Here is a 15,319-nt window from a genome sequence, read left to right as displayed (position 1 = left end):
GGAGCCATAATCATCTCTGGAGGATGCTGTCCAGCTGTCTCATAAGCCAACCGAATTACATTTTTTAACCAAGTAGCAGACGTGGCCTTCTGTCCCTTACGTTTGCCAGCAAACAGTTCAAAAAGGGCAGAAGATTTTCGAAAATCCTTAGTAGCCTGGAGATAGAACTTTAGAGCCCGAACTACATCCAGGTTGTGCAACAGACGTTCTTTCTGAGAAGAAGGATTAGGACAGAACGATGGAACGACAATTTCCTGAATGATATTGCGGTCCCAAACCACCTTAGGAAGAAATCCCAATTTGGTAAGAAGAACCGCCTTATCAGCATGGAAAATGAGATAAGGGGGATCACACTGTAGAGCCAAAAGCTCTGAGACTCTACGAGCCGAAGAAATAGCTGGGACAAAAACAAAACTTTCCAAGACAACAAATTAATATCAACAGAATGCAGAGGCTCAAACAGAGCCTGCTGTAGAACCCGAAGAACAAGATTAAGGCTCTAAGGAGGAGCAACAGGTTTAAACACAGGCCTGATTCTGACCAGGGCCTGAACGAAGGACTGAACGTCTGGTATGTTGGCCAAACGTTTATGTAACAGAACAGAAAGGGCAGAAATCTGACCCTTTAGGGAACTGACTGACAAACCCTTCTCAAAACCCTCCTGGAGAAAGGACAGAATACAGGGAACTCTCACTTTACGCCAAGAAAAACCCCAAGATTCGCACCAGTAAAGATATGTTCACCAAACCTTATGGTATATCTTGCGAGTAACTGGCTTACGAGCCTGGATTAAGGTGTCAATAACCTTTTCAGAAAAACCTCATCTTGACAAGACTAGGCGCTCAATCTACACGCAGTCAGCTTCAGAGAATCTAGATTTGGATGAAGAAAAGGACAATGAAGTAGAAGGTCCTTCCTCAGCGGTAATTTCCACGTGGGAGAGGATGACATTTTCACCAGGTCCGCAAACCAAATTCGGCAAGGCCAAGCTGGAGCAATTAGAATCACCAAAGCCTGCGCCTGTTTGATACGGGCTATCACCTGAGGTAGAACGTCGACCAGAACTGCTTGCGGATCCCTTGATCTGGATACATATCTGGGAAGCTTGGAATTTAAACGAGAAGTCATCAAGTCCAACTTTGAAGAATACTGAGAATACCTCCAGATGAAGAGTCCACTCCCCTGGGTGAAAAGTCTGCCCGTTTAGGTAATCCGCCTCCCAGTTGTCCACACCTGGGATGTGAATGGCAGAAATGTGACAGTTGTGAGACTCTGCCCACCGAAGGATGCAAGTCACCTCTTTCATCACTAAGGAACTCCTTGTTCCTCCCTGATGGTTGATATAAGCCACTGAAGATGTTGTCTGATTGAAATCTGATAAACCGGACCAAACTCAGTTGTGGCCAAGCTATCATGGCATTGAAGCTTGCTCTCAACTCTAAGATATTTATTGGAAGAACAGACTCCATCTGAGTCCAGATTCCCTGAGCTGTTAAAGAACCCCAAACTACTCCCCAGCCGGAAAGGCTGGCATTTGTAGTCACAATCTCCCAGGATGGTCTTGAGAAGCATGTGCCTTGGGACAGATGGTCCTGAGAGAGCCACCAGGACAGCGAGTCTCTCGTCAGGTTGTCTAGGACTATCCTCTGAGAGAGGTCTGAGTGGTCTCCGTTCCATTGTCTGAGCATGCATAACTGTAGATGTCTCAGATGGAATCTAGCAAAAGGAATCATGTCAATGGAAGCTACCATGAGACCAATTACTTCCATACACAGAGCCACCGAGGGACGAACAGATGACTGAAGAGAAGGACAGGCAGAAAGAAGTTTGGATTTTCTGACTTCCGTTAAGAAAATCTTCATCAAGATTGAGTCTATGATCGTCCCCAGACAACACACCCTGGTATTTGGCACTAGGGAACTCTTCTCCAGATTTACCTTCCACCCGTGAGAGCGGAGAATTAACAACAGAGAATCCGTATGAGATTTTTCAAAATGAAAAGATGGCGCCTGAACTAAGATATCGTCCAGGTATGGCGCCACCGCAATTCCTTGAAATCTGGCTACTGCAAAAGAGCCCCTAAAACCTTTGTAAAGATTCGGGGGGCTGTGGCTAGGCCGAAGGCAGGGCTACAAATTGGAAGTGGTTGGCTAGGAAGGCAAACCATAGGAATTGAAAATGATCCTTGTGGATAGGAACATGGAGGTAAGTTTCCTTCAGGTTGATGGTGGTCATATACTGACCCTCCAACTAACTAAGGGGAGAATGGAACGAATAGTCACCATTTTGAAGAACGGAACCCTCAGAAATTTGAGGCACTTCAGATCTAGAATAGGTCGAAAAGGTCCCTCCTTCTTGGGAACCATTAATAGGTTAGAATAGAATCCTCGACCCTGTTCTGCCAGAGGAACAGAAGCGATCACTCCTAGAGAAGAGAGATCCCTGACGCAGTTTAAGAATGCCTCTTTTTTTCCTTGGTTTGCTGATAATATTGACAGGAGACATCTTCCTCTTGGAGGACAAGATTTAAAAGCTATCTTGTAACCCTGAAAGACTACCTCCACCACCCAAGGATCGGGAACATCGCAAATCTAAGCCTCTTGAAAAAAATAAAGTCTGTCCACAACTTGATCCATACTTGGATCGTGGGCAAACCCTTCATGCTGATTTGTTCTCAGAGGAAGGCTTCTTGGACTGCTTGCCCTTATTCCAAGGTTGGTTAGATCTCCAGGAGGGCTTAGTCTGTTCAGGCTTTGAGGAAGAAAAGGATTTCTGTCCCTAGAAATTGCGAAAGGAATGAGAATTAGAAGTCTGATGACCCTTAGGTCTAAACTTCTTATCCTGGGGCAGAAAAGCTCTCTTTCCACCCATGACCATAGAGATGTCAGCCAGGCCATGGCCAAACAAGGTCTTTCCTTTAAAAGAAAGAGAAAGAAGTATAGACTTGGAATACATGTCTGCTGACCAAGACTTTAGTCACAAGGCTCTGCAAGATAAAATCGCAAGACTAGAAGTCTTTGCACTCAGAAGTACTACCTGCATACTTGCATCACAAATAAAGGTATTAGTCAGTTTTAGAGCCTTGATCCAGTCTTTTATCTCCTCCACAGTAGTTTCCTCCAAAATTAGGTCCGATAAGGAATCACACCAGTAAGAGGCCACACCTGCAACTGCCGCTATACTAGCAACTCGTTACCATAGCAGTCCTTGGTGAAGATTTTTTTGTGTGAAGTAGGTACTATCCTCTAAAGGAATCTTAGTTCTTTTAGGTAATGTGGTTATAGCTCCATCCACTTTAGGAGCACAGAATCTGCAACCGGAAACATCTTCTTAAAAACAGGAGATGGAGAAAAGGGAACACCCTGTTTCTCCCATTCCTGAGAAATAATGTCCGACATTCGATCTGGAACAGGAAATATTTCCACTGATCTAGGCTCATCAAAAAATCTATTTAGTTTATTGACCTTAGGGGCCTCAGCAACTGTAGCTTCTGAATCCTCTAGAGTAGGCAAAATATCCTTGAGTAGCTGAGGTGCTCAAGCTTAAATCTAAAACTAACCTCTTCTGAACCCGCTGTACTAATTACAGCTAACTCAGAATCAGAGATTTCGCCCTCTGAAGCTACTGAAGAATGGTCATCCTTAGATAATGGAGACAAACTGACCAAAGCAGCCTTGGCGTTATCAGATATTCCTAATTTAGAGGAAATATTTAAAGATTTTCTTTTCCTCTTACCCAAAATAGGTAAGGCCATAGACACTGCTGAAGTAAGCTGTGCTGCAAAATCACCTGGTAAATATATTCCCCCAGGTGCAGACTGAGTAGGACCGCTGGGCACTGCTTTTGTGGTTGCTATGGACGGGGACTGAGGAGAAAGTTTAGGCATGTCAAGGACAGCAAAATCCTAAGAGGAAGAAGGCTCTGAGGGGTTAAATTTATTTGTACAAACTGATTCTTACTTTTAGACTGTAAGACTTTAGTTACTCAAGAGGAGCAACATTGTATAGGAGGAATCACTTGAACCTCCAGACAAAACAAAATTTTTTCAAAGGCAGTTGTTACATCCTATTCCAATTCCATAATGAAAAATCCCCAGCTAAAGCGTTAAATCACGGACTTCCAAGACAAAATCAAGACAAAATAAAATAAAAAATCCTCAGCATGCACTCTCACAGTTTATTGAGATGCGCAACACTGCTGGAGATAAAACAAAAAAGACCGGCACATCTATACTCCCAGTCTATGCTGGAGTACTTCACCACATCCCTCAGCTGAAGACAGAGAAGCGATCTTCTTAGGATTACTCAAAGAAATATCGGAACCACTGAAATACACTTCGATAGCACAGAGAGCACTTCCTATGCAGGCGCCACCAGCGGAAGAGAGAGAAGCGTTGTCGATCACATGACCCCACCAAGGAAGCTGCGACACAGAAAATAAAGCTCGCAAATAGCCACTGCGTCAAGAAAAACTGTCCCAACTGTTAACACTGACTGATAATACAGGAAAGATTGATCTGGCATAAAACTGTCCCAAAAATAAACCCCCTTACAGAGTAATCACAAAGTCAACACCTCCCCTTTCCATATTACACACAAGATAAGAAGAATTTACTAAGTCCTGACAGCCTCAGTCCCAAGTAAAACGATATAGCTTAATATACTAGAAAGCTATAATTTCTCAGTGCCCTACATCAAACTGCCCAAATAACTCTCCAATTATGAAAGAGATTGTAAAAAAATGTCCCCTGCTGTGCTAAAACCTTCACCTAAGAAGGAATAGAAAGCACTTACCTGGAGCTGCATCTGTGGGGCAGTCAAAGAATCCTAGGTCTGGCAGGGACCTGGAAAGAGGGAAAAAACAGAGTAACCAACCCTGGCTTTCCATATGGGGGTTAGCATAAAGTGTTAGAGGAGTAACAAGGACAACCCTGCTGACCTCCAACGGCTAACAGCTACCACAACTCTTACTCAAGAGGATTACGTGGACACAGCATTACTCAAATCCTTGCTTGCAGGGAAACTACCCAATAAAGGATTCAATTTTAATTTTCTTCAGAGCACCATCTTCGCACACCTCCTATATGTACAAAGGCAAAGAATGACTGGGGGATTGTGGGAAGTAGGAGGGATACTTATAGCTTTGCTGGGGTGTTCGTTGCCTCCTCCTGGTGGCCAGGAGTTGAATTCCCACTAGTTATTAGAATGGATTTGTGGACTCTCAATGCTATTGGAAAGAAAACAGATTTAATCTCAGAAACCTCATCCTTAGAGGGAAGAGACAAACTGGTTAATTCAGACTGAGTAGAAGGATTAACCCCCAAATCAGTAGAAATAGGTTTAACCTTTCTCTTGCGTTTAATAGAGATAGGGATAGCATTTAGCACAGCTGAGACAGCGGATTGTAGTTAAGAAGCAAAATCTGCTGGCAAAAAATACCTCCCACAGGAGGAACAGATGCGCTGCGGGGCACTTCTTGTAAAGTAGGGTTAAAAGGTGACTGCAGCAAAATTACTGGAATATCTTGGAGTCCTGAGAGGTGGAAGGCTCAGAAAGCATAAACTTGCTGGGGGGGGAGACTTAGACCCCTTCTTGGCTTGTAAAACCGAATAGACAAGTAGAACAGAATTGTGCAGGAGGACAAACCATGCTTTCCTCACAAAATAATCAGTTATTAGAAACTATAATAGGGGAACCCTCAGAGTGGTTAACATCAGTATCCTCCATAGTGGGGAAGCGGTCTCACCAGTAAGAAATTAAATAAAAAATGTATTTAACTAAGAATTGGCACCTCTGCCTAGCTGGGGCACTTACCACCTCCTATGATATCAGAGAATGTCGCAACAGTAAGAGCTTTTCTCCCAAAGCGGTATCGCAGATATCAGAATACTTTATGCTAACTTTATGACAGTGACTATCATTGCTGTCTGCAGACTAAAGCCAAAATTGGCTCCTTCAAAGAAGGCAAATGGTGGGTGGAGTTTGGCTATTGGAAAATAATTGCAGTAAAAAAGAAGTTAATTTGTTTTAAGAATGTAAAGACTTGGACGATATCTTAATTCTTTAGCAACACAACAGACATTTCTTGTAATTACAAGGTGTTTACTGTCCCTTTAACATTTGACCTTTTTGTTCTTAATTTCTTGCTAAATAATTGCTTCTGGCAAGACAGATCTCAAGCATTACCAGCATAAAAAAACAAACAATAATGCCTTAATGGATCTCATAAACACTAGATACATATTACTCATCATCAATTTAGTTATAGCTATTGTATATTACTCATCATCAATTTAGTTATAGCTATTGTATATTACTCATCATCAATTTATTTATAGCTATTGTATATTACTCATCATCAATTTAGTTATAGCTATTGTATATTACTCATCATCAATTTAGTTATAGCTATTGTATATTACTCATCATCAATTTAGTTATAGCTATTGTATATTATGCATCATCAATTTAGTTATAGCTATTGTATATTACTCATCATCAATTTAGTTATAGCTATTGTATATTACTCATCATCAATTTAGTTATAGCTATTGTATATTATGCATCATCAATTTAGTTATAGCTATTGTATATTATGCATCATCAATTTAGTTATAGCTATTGTATATTACTCATCATCAATTTAGTTATAGCTATTGAATATTACTCATCATCAATTTAGTTATAGCTATTGTATATTACTCATCATCAATTTAGTTATAGCTATTGTATATTACTCATCATCAATTTAGTTATAGCTATTGTATATTACTCATCATCAATTTAGTTATAGCTATTGTATATTACTCATCATCAATTTAGTTATAGCTATTGTATATTACTCATCATCAATTTAGTTATAGCTATTGTATATTACTCATCATCAATTTAGTTATAGCTATTGTATATTACTCATCATCAATTTAGTTATAGCTATTGTATATTACTCATCATCAATTTAGTTATAGCTATTGTATATTACTCATCATCAATTTAGTTATAGCTATTGTATATTACTCATCATCAATTTAGTTATAGCTATTGTAAGTTCAAATGAATATAATGATTTGTCAATGCCATACCCAACTTATATAAATAATGGACTTTTAACAGAACAAGATGGGATCTTACCAAAGTCAGGCTGAGTAACAGTTATGAAAGTGTCAGAATCGAGAAGTTTCTTAGGGAGCTGGGGGCCAAGCTTGATAGATGGAGGTTCTACTCCTAACTAAATAAAGTTTACAATCTTTAATGAGTCAATCATAAATTGATATTTGGAAGTGATTCAGTCTTTTGTTTGAAGAATACACACCTTAAACGACCCTTTATTTGTATCTAAAACAAAATTGTCCCCAGACACTGTGTATAACTGCAACTCACTTTGTGAAGGGCTTAGAATTGCATTAATCACCAGAGAATCAACTTCAACAGTGTAAGATGTCTCTGCTCTGATGACAGAAAGATGGATTTTGTAAATAACATTGTCTTCACCATATCATAAGCATCTCACATAACTAATGCACTTACCTGAGGCCCCCATCTTTACATGGATGCAAGATCCACTGGTATATTTTCCTATCATTGGTGATTGCACAAACAGATAGTTTGGAAGTGAAGTAAAGTGAAGAAACACAAAAGTTGCTGCACTGCAACACAAATGCACAGCATTACAAACATTTTTTTTTTTTTTTATTTTTTTTTTGGGGGGGGGAGTTGGGGAGGAACAAAAAAAAACTTAAAATAGGGTTATGTTTTCTAGTGTATAATACGTTTTACTGAGAATTAGTATAAGAATTACAAACACATTAATGCTTCTGGATTAGGTACCTGCAGAGTCAGCACTGCTTCCTGCTGCTTCCACACAATGATATCCCCGGTCTCTCCACCAGACACCACTAGCTCTCCATCTGGAGACCATGCAATTGCTGATACTGCACCAGAGTGACGTTTCCCTGCAGTAAGTCCTGAAGAAGAGTAACCATACAGTACATTGATAAAGGGATATGATTCAGATAGAGCATGCAGTTTTAACTTTCTAATTTACTTCTATTATCAATTTTTCTTTTTTTCTCTTGGTCAGCCCATTTCTGGAGCACTATATGGCAGCAGTTTTGCAAGAATGTTATCCATTTGAAAGAGCACTAGATGGCAGCACTATTTCCTGCCATGCCTACCTAGATATTTCTTCAACACAGAATATTATGGGAAGAAGCAAATTTGATAATAGAAGTAAATTGGAAACTTTTCTTAAAATGGTTTGTTCTGCCTGAATCACAACCCACATTGCATTAATATCTATTGATAAGAATCTGTTAATTTTTGCATCATACTTTGATAAATAAGTAAAGTTGTATTTTATAAAACCCTGCAGTTGCATAGAACACTTTACTAATAGAGGATAATAATAATAATGTACTCTTCACACAGTCATACCATCTCTAAATGACCCACTCCAAAATCGCACTGAGCCATCCTGTGCAACTGTGACAATGGTCCGGGACCTGGCACCAACTGCAGTAGAAGTTACTTCCCCTCCATGACCACATAATGTTTCTATCTGGTCCACCTATAGATTAGAGGAAAAGCTATCACACATGCCTTGACATCTTTTTAATATGGCAAGACTTTGCAGTGAGTAGCCAGGATTTAAACAGTCATTACTGATCTCACCTGGAATGGGCTCCACTTTAAAACAGACCCATCAGAACTGGCTGTGTAAGCAACCAGATTAGAATCATCTGCAATGAGAGAGTCAGAATGGCACTATTAGATATAAAAGATGCCACTGAGAGTTTACTTTCCATTCTGTCATTGGAGCAGGAGGTTTGACTAATCACTTAACCAAGGATGGATAAATGTAATAGCACCTACTTGAGTCTAAAATATATATTTCAATGGTGCTTTGGTCAACTTTATTGCAATACATATGTGCAATATTTTAAAAATGGTCTAATTGTTTAATCTTTACTGCCCTTTAAATCACTTTATATATTATGCATTCTCCGATTTATGCTGCATACAATATTTTTATTTCTATATTACCACAAATATTCTCAGACTCCCAATATGCAGTGCTTGCATGTATTTGATCACAGTGAGCTGTGATGCTGGCCATCTCTACTCCTTTGAGATTCCACACCTTCAGACAACCATCCAAGCTGCTTGACAGTAAATATTCTCTCTACAAAAGGCAACAAAGGTTAGATGCTGTTTAGATGTAACCTCTTCTCTGTACAGACAATGAATAAAACAAGGACTCTGCTGACCATGCAGAGAACACTGCTAACAGCACTCTTATGTCCTGCAAACTCCAAAATACGTTCCTCACGTTGAATGTCCCATAGGTATACAGAGCCATCTCCAGAGCATGAGACCTGCGGGAAAGAAAGTAACAGAACTGCAAGATTTGTCATATAGATATTTTTATGAGAAATGCCCTGTAAGAATACATACTTTGTTTTTTTAGTAATTCAATAATTTATATGCGATTTGTGTCTCACCAGTAGAGAGGTGTCAGTCCATGCACAGCCATTTACCCAATCCTTGTGACAAGACAAGAATGTGTGTGCAAGAGTTGGTGGATCCAAGGAGACATCCCAACACAGCAATGACTAAAAGTAAAATATAATAAGTATGTTTAGTTTTTCTTTTGTTTGGTAAAATAACATTAAGGCATGGATTTCCACAGCTTCACACCAAAACTGTATTGTAACCAAAGCCCCATCAGCCTGACTCATTTTGCCATTCCCACTCTACCCCGGCTTACCCGGTCATGACCCCCTGTAGCAAGCAGTTTGCCATCATTGCTAAAGGCACAGCAAGTGACTGCAGCTGTGTGACCTTGGAGAATAAAGACTGGGGAGGGGGGAGAAGTAGCTTTGAGCAGCTTGTCCACTGACCAGAGTGAGATTGAGACATCCTCTGAAAAATAAGAAATTATTAAAAAAAACAGGTTCCAAATCACATCAAAACACTGCAAAAACAAACAAAAAAATTACAAAGAAAAAGATCATAAACATTCTCACCAGAGGCTGAAGCTAAAAGCTTGGATGAGACTGCCAGGGCTTGTATAGAACGTTTGTGTGCACAAAGAGACAGACGGCAGTGAGGCCGACGTGGTTTAACATCCCAAATTTGCACCAAGTTATTGGAGCTTCCAGTAGCAAATGTCTTATCAGAGAGCCACAAAATGCTTCTCACAGATATGTCTTTAAAGTTGCACTGAGATACAAGTTCTCCTGTGAAAGGAATTGTGAGAAAAGTACAATGCATAGATACAAACCAGAGAAAAGTATGCTTAACTAACATAATGCCCATTTCAGATGTGATCTTATATTTATAAATAACTTTTGGTCAGCTTATTGACAGTTTCCTTTCAGCGTTGACTCTAGCTAATAGACAGCTAAACAAATGGCATTTAACATACTTAAAAAAAATGATAAGTAGCAGCGCTAATCTAGCACGGATCAAAAGACAAGTATTACAACAATAAAATATAAAAATACATAATATTTATTTTAAGTATCTATATCAATCATTACACATACTATAGTAAAATAAGGGACGTCTCCCTTTAAAAGAAATGAATAGGCATAAAATGACAGTGAATATCCAAACACTATGTAGATTAATTTCGGATAAACAGTAGGTTTAAAACAAGATGAAAAAGTCCACACTAGCGCTCAGTGAGTCAAATAGGAAGCTTTTGGCACAATTGGTTAATAGTAGGTTAATAATTGCTAAAAGTCTCTACACATCGGCTTGTAACCGATGTGCTTGTGTCCACGTGATACGTGCAATGCAAAAGATGGTATAAGAACCATTATGATTTGAATAGGTTAGTAATGAACCTAGGCTGGGAGAAGGAAGGTGGTTAGTTGTTTACCTTCGTTTTTTTATTCACAAGCTCGGTATCTCCTCGGCGGATCTCACCGCATCCAGAGGGATGGCTAGAGGAAGGTAGATGGTTAAATTCTATACCTTTGTGATATAGATAGCACCCTTTGTTTTCCCTCAGCGGATCTCCCCGTGTCCAGAGGGATGGTGCAGCCAGTTGGTTTCCTCAACTAGAATAGGATCACGTGACTGCCAATAGCGTCAGAGTCAAAGGTCGTAGCTGTCAATTTTAAAAGCTTGAAAAGTTCAATAGTGCTATTGGTAAAATGAGTTGCAGTAGTCACTAATGATAGTGGATAGCAAAACATTATCATTGGATGCAGTTAACTTCAAGGTATCGTTCCAGTGGGTCCTTGTGGTCACAAACACCTCCCTCCCTTTCAGTTGTTTTGTTAAAATACTTACCTTTCCTTCTTGCAAGCCGGAGCAGCGATTCCCCCCGCCTGCGGCACGTCTTTTCATACGTCAGCAATGAAGAATCCGGCTTCCTCCAATCACAGCGTGACCTCAGGCAATGTTTGCTCTGGGGAGGGGGGGCCGTGATTGGAGGAAGCTTGATTCATCATTGCTGATGTATGAAGAGACGAGCAACGGGTGGGGGGAATCACTGCTCCGGTTTGCAAGAAGGAAAGGTAAGTTTCTTTGCTAAGATAGAGAGTCAACAACGTCATTCAATTATTAGTGCGAATATCACTACTGGCCAACAGGAGGAGGCAAAGAACACCACAGCAAAGCTGTTAAGTGTCACTCCCCTACCCATATTCCCCAGTCATTCTCTTTGCCTCTGTCAGTGGAGGAAGTGAAGTTTGGTGTCTGAAGAAATGAATACCTTTTTCAGGGTACTTTTGCCTGCAAGCAAGGATTTGGGTTTAGCCGAGTTCACGTCAACCTCTTCAGTAGAGTAGTGGTGGCTTTTAAGCAGGTGAGGTAGACCTTGCTTTGTTTCCTAACACATTGCTGCCCATGGTTCAGAAAGCCAGAGTTGGTTACTCTGTTCTTTCTTTTTCTACAGATCTCTGTAAGGAGTATGTGTCCTTTCATGCCTTATGAGCTGTCTCCCTGCCAGACAGCTAGGCTGCAGGTAGAGTGTGTTTGTCTTCTAGGTCTTGGAGACTTGCACTTCAGAGGAATATTTCATATGCAGTAAATGGGGACATTTGTAAAATCCTTTTTTACAAGATTCTCTTTGGCAGTGGGCAGGCACATTATGTATGTTGCGACTAGGGGTTAATCTTCCCTTTATTAGGATGTTTTTCCTCTTTGGGCTAATTTTGTTGAAATACTTTATTAGTATGTGTGTGGGGCTTATGTTTTATTCAGGGATTTATGTATAAACTTAAAATTTGGCAGTTGGTTTTCTTTGCTTGCTTAGCTAGAACAGGCTAACTGACAGACTGCTTGACCGTTTGTAAGGCACCTCAGCCTGTCTGAGGTGTAGGTGGCCTGATTGGTTTATTATTGTAAAGATTTTTTGCATAACGTTAAGCGGCTGTGGTATTAAAAATTCTTAAAGTGACAGTGTATTTAAAAAAAAAATCTACAATTTGGGGACATTTTTATTTAGTATTATGGACATGGACCAAGACTCTGTGTCTTTTGACAAATGCTTGTTATGCCTTGAGGCACAAATTCTGTGATGCATGCTTTGCTAGAACACTTCAATTTAAAGATAAATTGTTGCCCTCTGAGTCCAATGTCTCTCAGAATGATGCTGTTCAGGCAATTCCACAGCTTTCTCCTCAAACATCCCATCTGTGCTATCTGCGGCATTATCTGCTTTTCCTATTCTGAGAAAACACAAGAGGAAAATTAGACATTCAGATAGTAAGGTTTCTGTTCCACCTACTGCTACTCAGGTTGCCCTCCCTCATAAAGTCTGATGAGGAGGATACGTCGGTAGCCTCTAAGGGTGAAATCTCGGATTCGGACAGTATTATTCCTTCATCTGATACTGAAGAAGTAAACTTCAGATTTAAGCTTGAACACCTTTGTGTACTGTTAAAGGAGGTATTGGCTACTTTAGACGACTCCGATACTTTTGTCGTTGTCAATCCTAAGAAGTCTAGTAAACGTAATAAATACTATGATGTTCCTTCCTCAGTGGAATTTTTTCCTGTCCCAGACCGTGTGACAGATTATTTCACAGGAATGGGAGAAGCCAGGGATTCCTTTCTCCCCGTCTCCAATATTTAATAAAAAGTTTCCTGTTGCTGACTCCATTAAAGATTCTTGGTGCATGGTGCCTAAAGTAGAAGGGGCTATTTCTACTCTGGCTAAGAGAACTATGATCCCTATAGAGGATAGCTGATGCTTTAAGGATCCCATGGATAAAAAGCTGGAAGCTTATTTGAAGAAGATGTATGTTCATCAAGGTCTTCAATGGCAACCTGCAGTTTGTATTGCCACAGTAGCAAGTGCGGCATCTTATTGGTGCAACGCCTTGTCTGAATCAATTTTAGTAGAGACTCCGTTGAAGGAGATACAAGATAGGATTAAGGCTCTCAAACTAGCCAATTCCTTTATTTCTGATGCTAACATGCAAGTTATTAGACTGGGAGCCAAGATGTCTGACTTCACTATCTTAGCCCGCAGGGCATTGTGGCTAAAATCTTGGTCAGCTGATGTTGCCTCTAAATCCAAGCTTCTGGCGCTTCCTTACAAGGGTAAGACCTTGTTCAGACCTGGTCTGGCAGAAATCATTTCTGATATTACGGGTGGAAAAGGACAAGACAAGAAGAACAGACTCAAAGGACGTCAAAGTAATTTTCGTTCCATTCGTAAATTCAAAGGACAAAAGTCTTCCTCTCCCTCTTCCAAGCAGGAGCAGTCCAAGTCTTCTTGGAAGCCCAAACAGTCTTGGAATAAGGGGAAGCAATTAAAGATACCCTCAGCTGAGTCTAAGTCAGCATGAAGGGTCGGCCCCCGGTCCGGGATCGGATCAAGTTGGGGGCAGACTTTCTCTTTTTTGTCAAGCGTGGAGATGAGATGTCCCAGATCCTTGGACTGTGGACATAGTATCTCAGCGTTACAAAATAGAATTCAAAACTTTACCTACCAGGGGCAGATTCCACCTCTCAAGATTATCTGCAGACCAGGTAAAAAGAGAGGTATTCTTGAATTGCGTTCAGGACATTTCCTCCCTGGGAGTGATTGTTCCAGTTTCAGTAAGGGAACAGGGTCTAGGATTCTATTCAAATCTGTTCATGGTTCCCAAAAAAAGAGGGAACTTTTCGACCCATTTTAGACCTAAAAGTGCCTCAACAAGTTTCTCAGGGTACCGTCCTTCAAAATGGAAACCATTCGTTCTATTCTTCCTTTGGTCCAAGAGGGTCAGTTCATGAAGACCATAGACCTGAAGGACGCGTATCTTCATGTTCCCATCCACAGGGATGATCACAAATTCCTGAGATTCACCTTTCTAGACAAACACTTTCAGTTTGTGGCTCTTCCGTTTGGCCAGAATTTTCTCAAAGGTTCTGGGGGCTCTTTTGGCAGTGATCAGGTCTCAGGGATTTGCAGTGGCACCATACCTGAACGACATATTGGTTCAGGTGCCATCTTTTCAACAAACAAACTCTCATACAGAGATCTTGTTGTCTTTACTACGTTCCCACGGTTGGAAAGTGAATCTGTAAATGAGTTCCCTTTTCCAGCTACAAGGGTGGTTTTCTTAGGGACCATAATAGATTCCCTATCTATGAAAAATTTTCTGACGGAGGTCAGAAAATCCAAAATTCTCTTCTCTTGCCTCTCTCTACAGTCTATTGTTCGGCCATTAGTGGCTCAATATATGGAGGTAATTGGCCTGATGGTCACTTCCATTGACCTTATTCCCTGTGCTCGATTCCATTTGAGAGCTCTGCTATTATGCATGCTCAGACAATGGAACAGAGACCATTTGGATCTGTCTCAGAGGATAGATCTAGACCAGTTGACAAGAGACTCTCTCCCATGGTGGCTTTCTCAGGACCATCTGTCTCAGGGCACATGCTTCCAGAGACCTTCCTGGGTGATTATGACCTCGGACGCCAGCCTGCTAGGCTGGGGAGAAGTCTGGGACTCGTTAAAGGCGCAGGGACTATGGACTCGGGAGGAGTCTGCTCTCCCCATAAACATCTTGGAGTTGAGAGCGATTTACAATGCTCTGATAGCTTGGCCTCAATTGTCCTTAGCCTGGTTTATCAGGTTTCAATCGGACAACATAACCTCAGTAGCTTACATCAACCACCAGGTAGGAACTCAGAGTTCCTTAGCCATGAAGGAGGTGGCACGGATTATTCAGTGGGTGGAAGTTTACAATTGTTGTCTATCTGCCATCCACATTCCTGGAGTGGACAACTGGGAAGCGGATTTCCTGAGCAGACAGACATTTCATCCCTGGGAGTGGGCTTTCCATCCGGAGGTGTTCTCCAGGTTAACCCTTA

General features: G+C 40.8%; 1 protein-coding gene across 1 annotated transcript in view; it reads right to left on the bottom strand.

Moving 5' to 3' along the window:
* LOC128649140 (telomerase protein component 1) overlaps window positions 1-15,319 on the bottom strand; it is a 207,021-nt gene that overhangs the window by 28,469 nt on the left and 163,233 nt on the right. The window contains exons 44-54 of the mRNA XM_053702232.1: window positions 10,025-10,237; window positions 9,766-9,920; window positions 9,500-9,610; window positions 9,266-9,373; window positions 9,042-9,180; window positions 8,670-8,737; window positions 8,433-8,565; window positions 7,827-7,963; window positions 7,527-7,645; window positions 7,312-7,447; window positions 7,131-7,227 (exon numbers count right to left, since the gene is read on the bottom strand). Coding sequence (XP_053558207.1) covers window positions 7,131-7,227; window positions 7,312-7,447; window positions 7,527-7,645; window positions 7,827-7,963; window positions 8,433-8,565; window positions 8,670-8,737; window positions 9,042-9,180; window positions 9,266-9,373; window positions 9,500-9,610; window positions 9,766-9,920; window positions 10,025-10,237 — 1,416 coding nt within the window. The remainder of the gene's footprint in view (window positions 1-7,130; window positions 7,228-7,311; window positions 7,448-7,526; window positions 7,646-7,826; window positions 7,964-8,432; window positions 8,566-8,669; window positions 8,738-9,041; window positions 9,181-9,265; window positions 9,374-9,499; window positions 9,611-9,765; window positions 9,921-10,024; window positions 10,238-15,319) is intronic.

This window comes from Bombina bombina, chromosome 2 (genome assembly GCF_027579735.1).
Source record: "Bombina bombina isolate aBomBom1 chromosome 2, aBomBom1.pri, whole genome shotgun sequence".
NCBI classification, from domain to species: Eukaryota; Metazoa; Chordata; class Amphibia; order Anura; family Bombinatoridae; genus Bombina; species Bombina bombina.
Note: the sequence above shows the minus strand (reverse complement) of the source record. Positions and strands in the feature narration are given on the sequence as shown.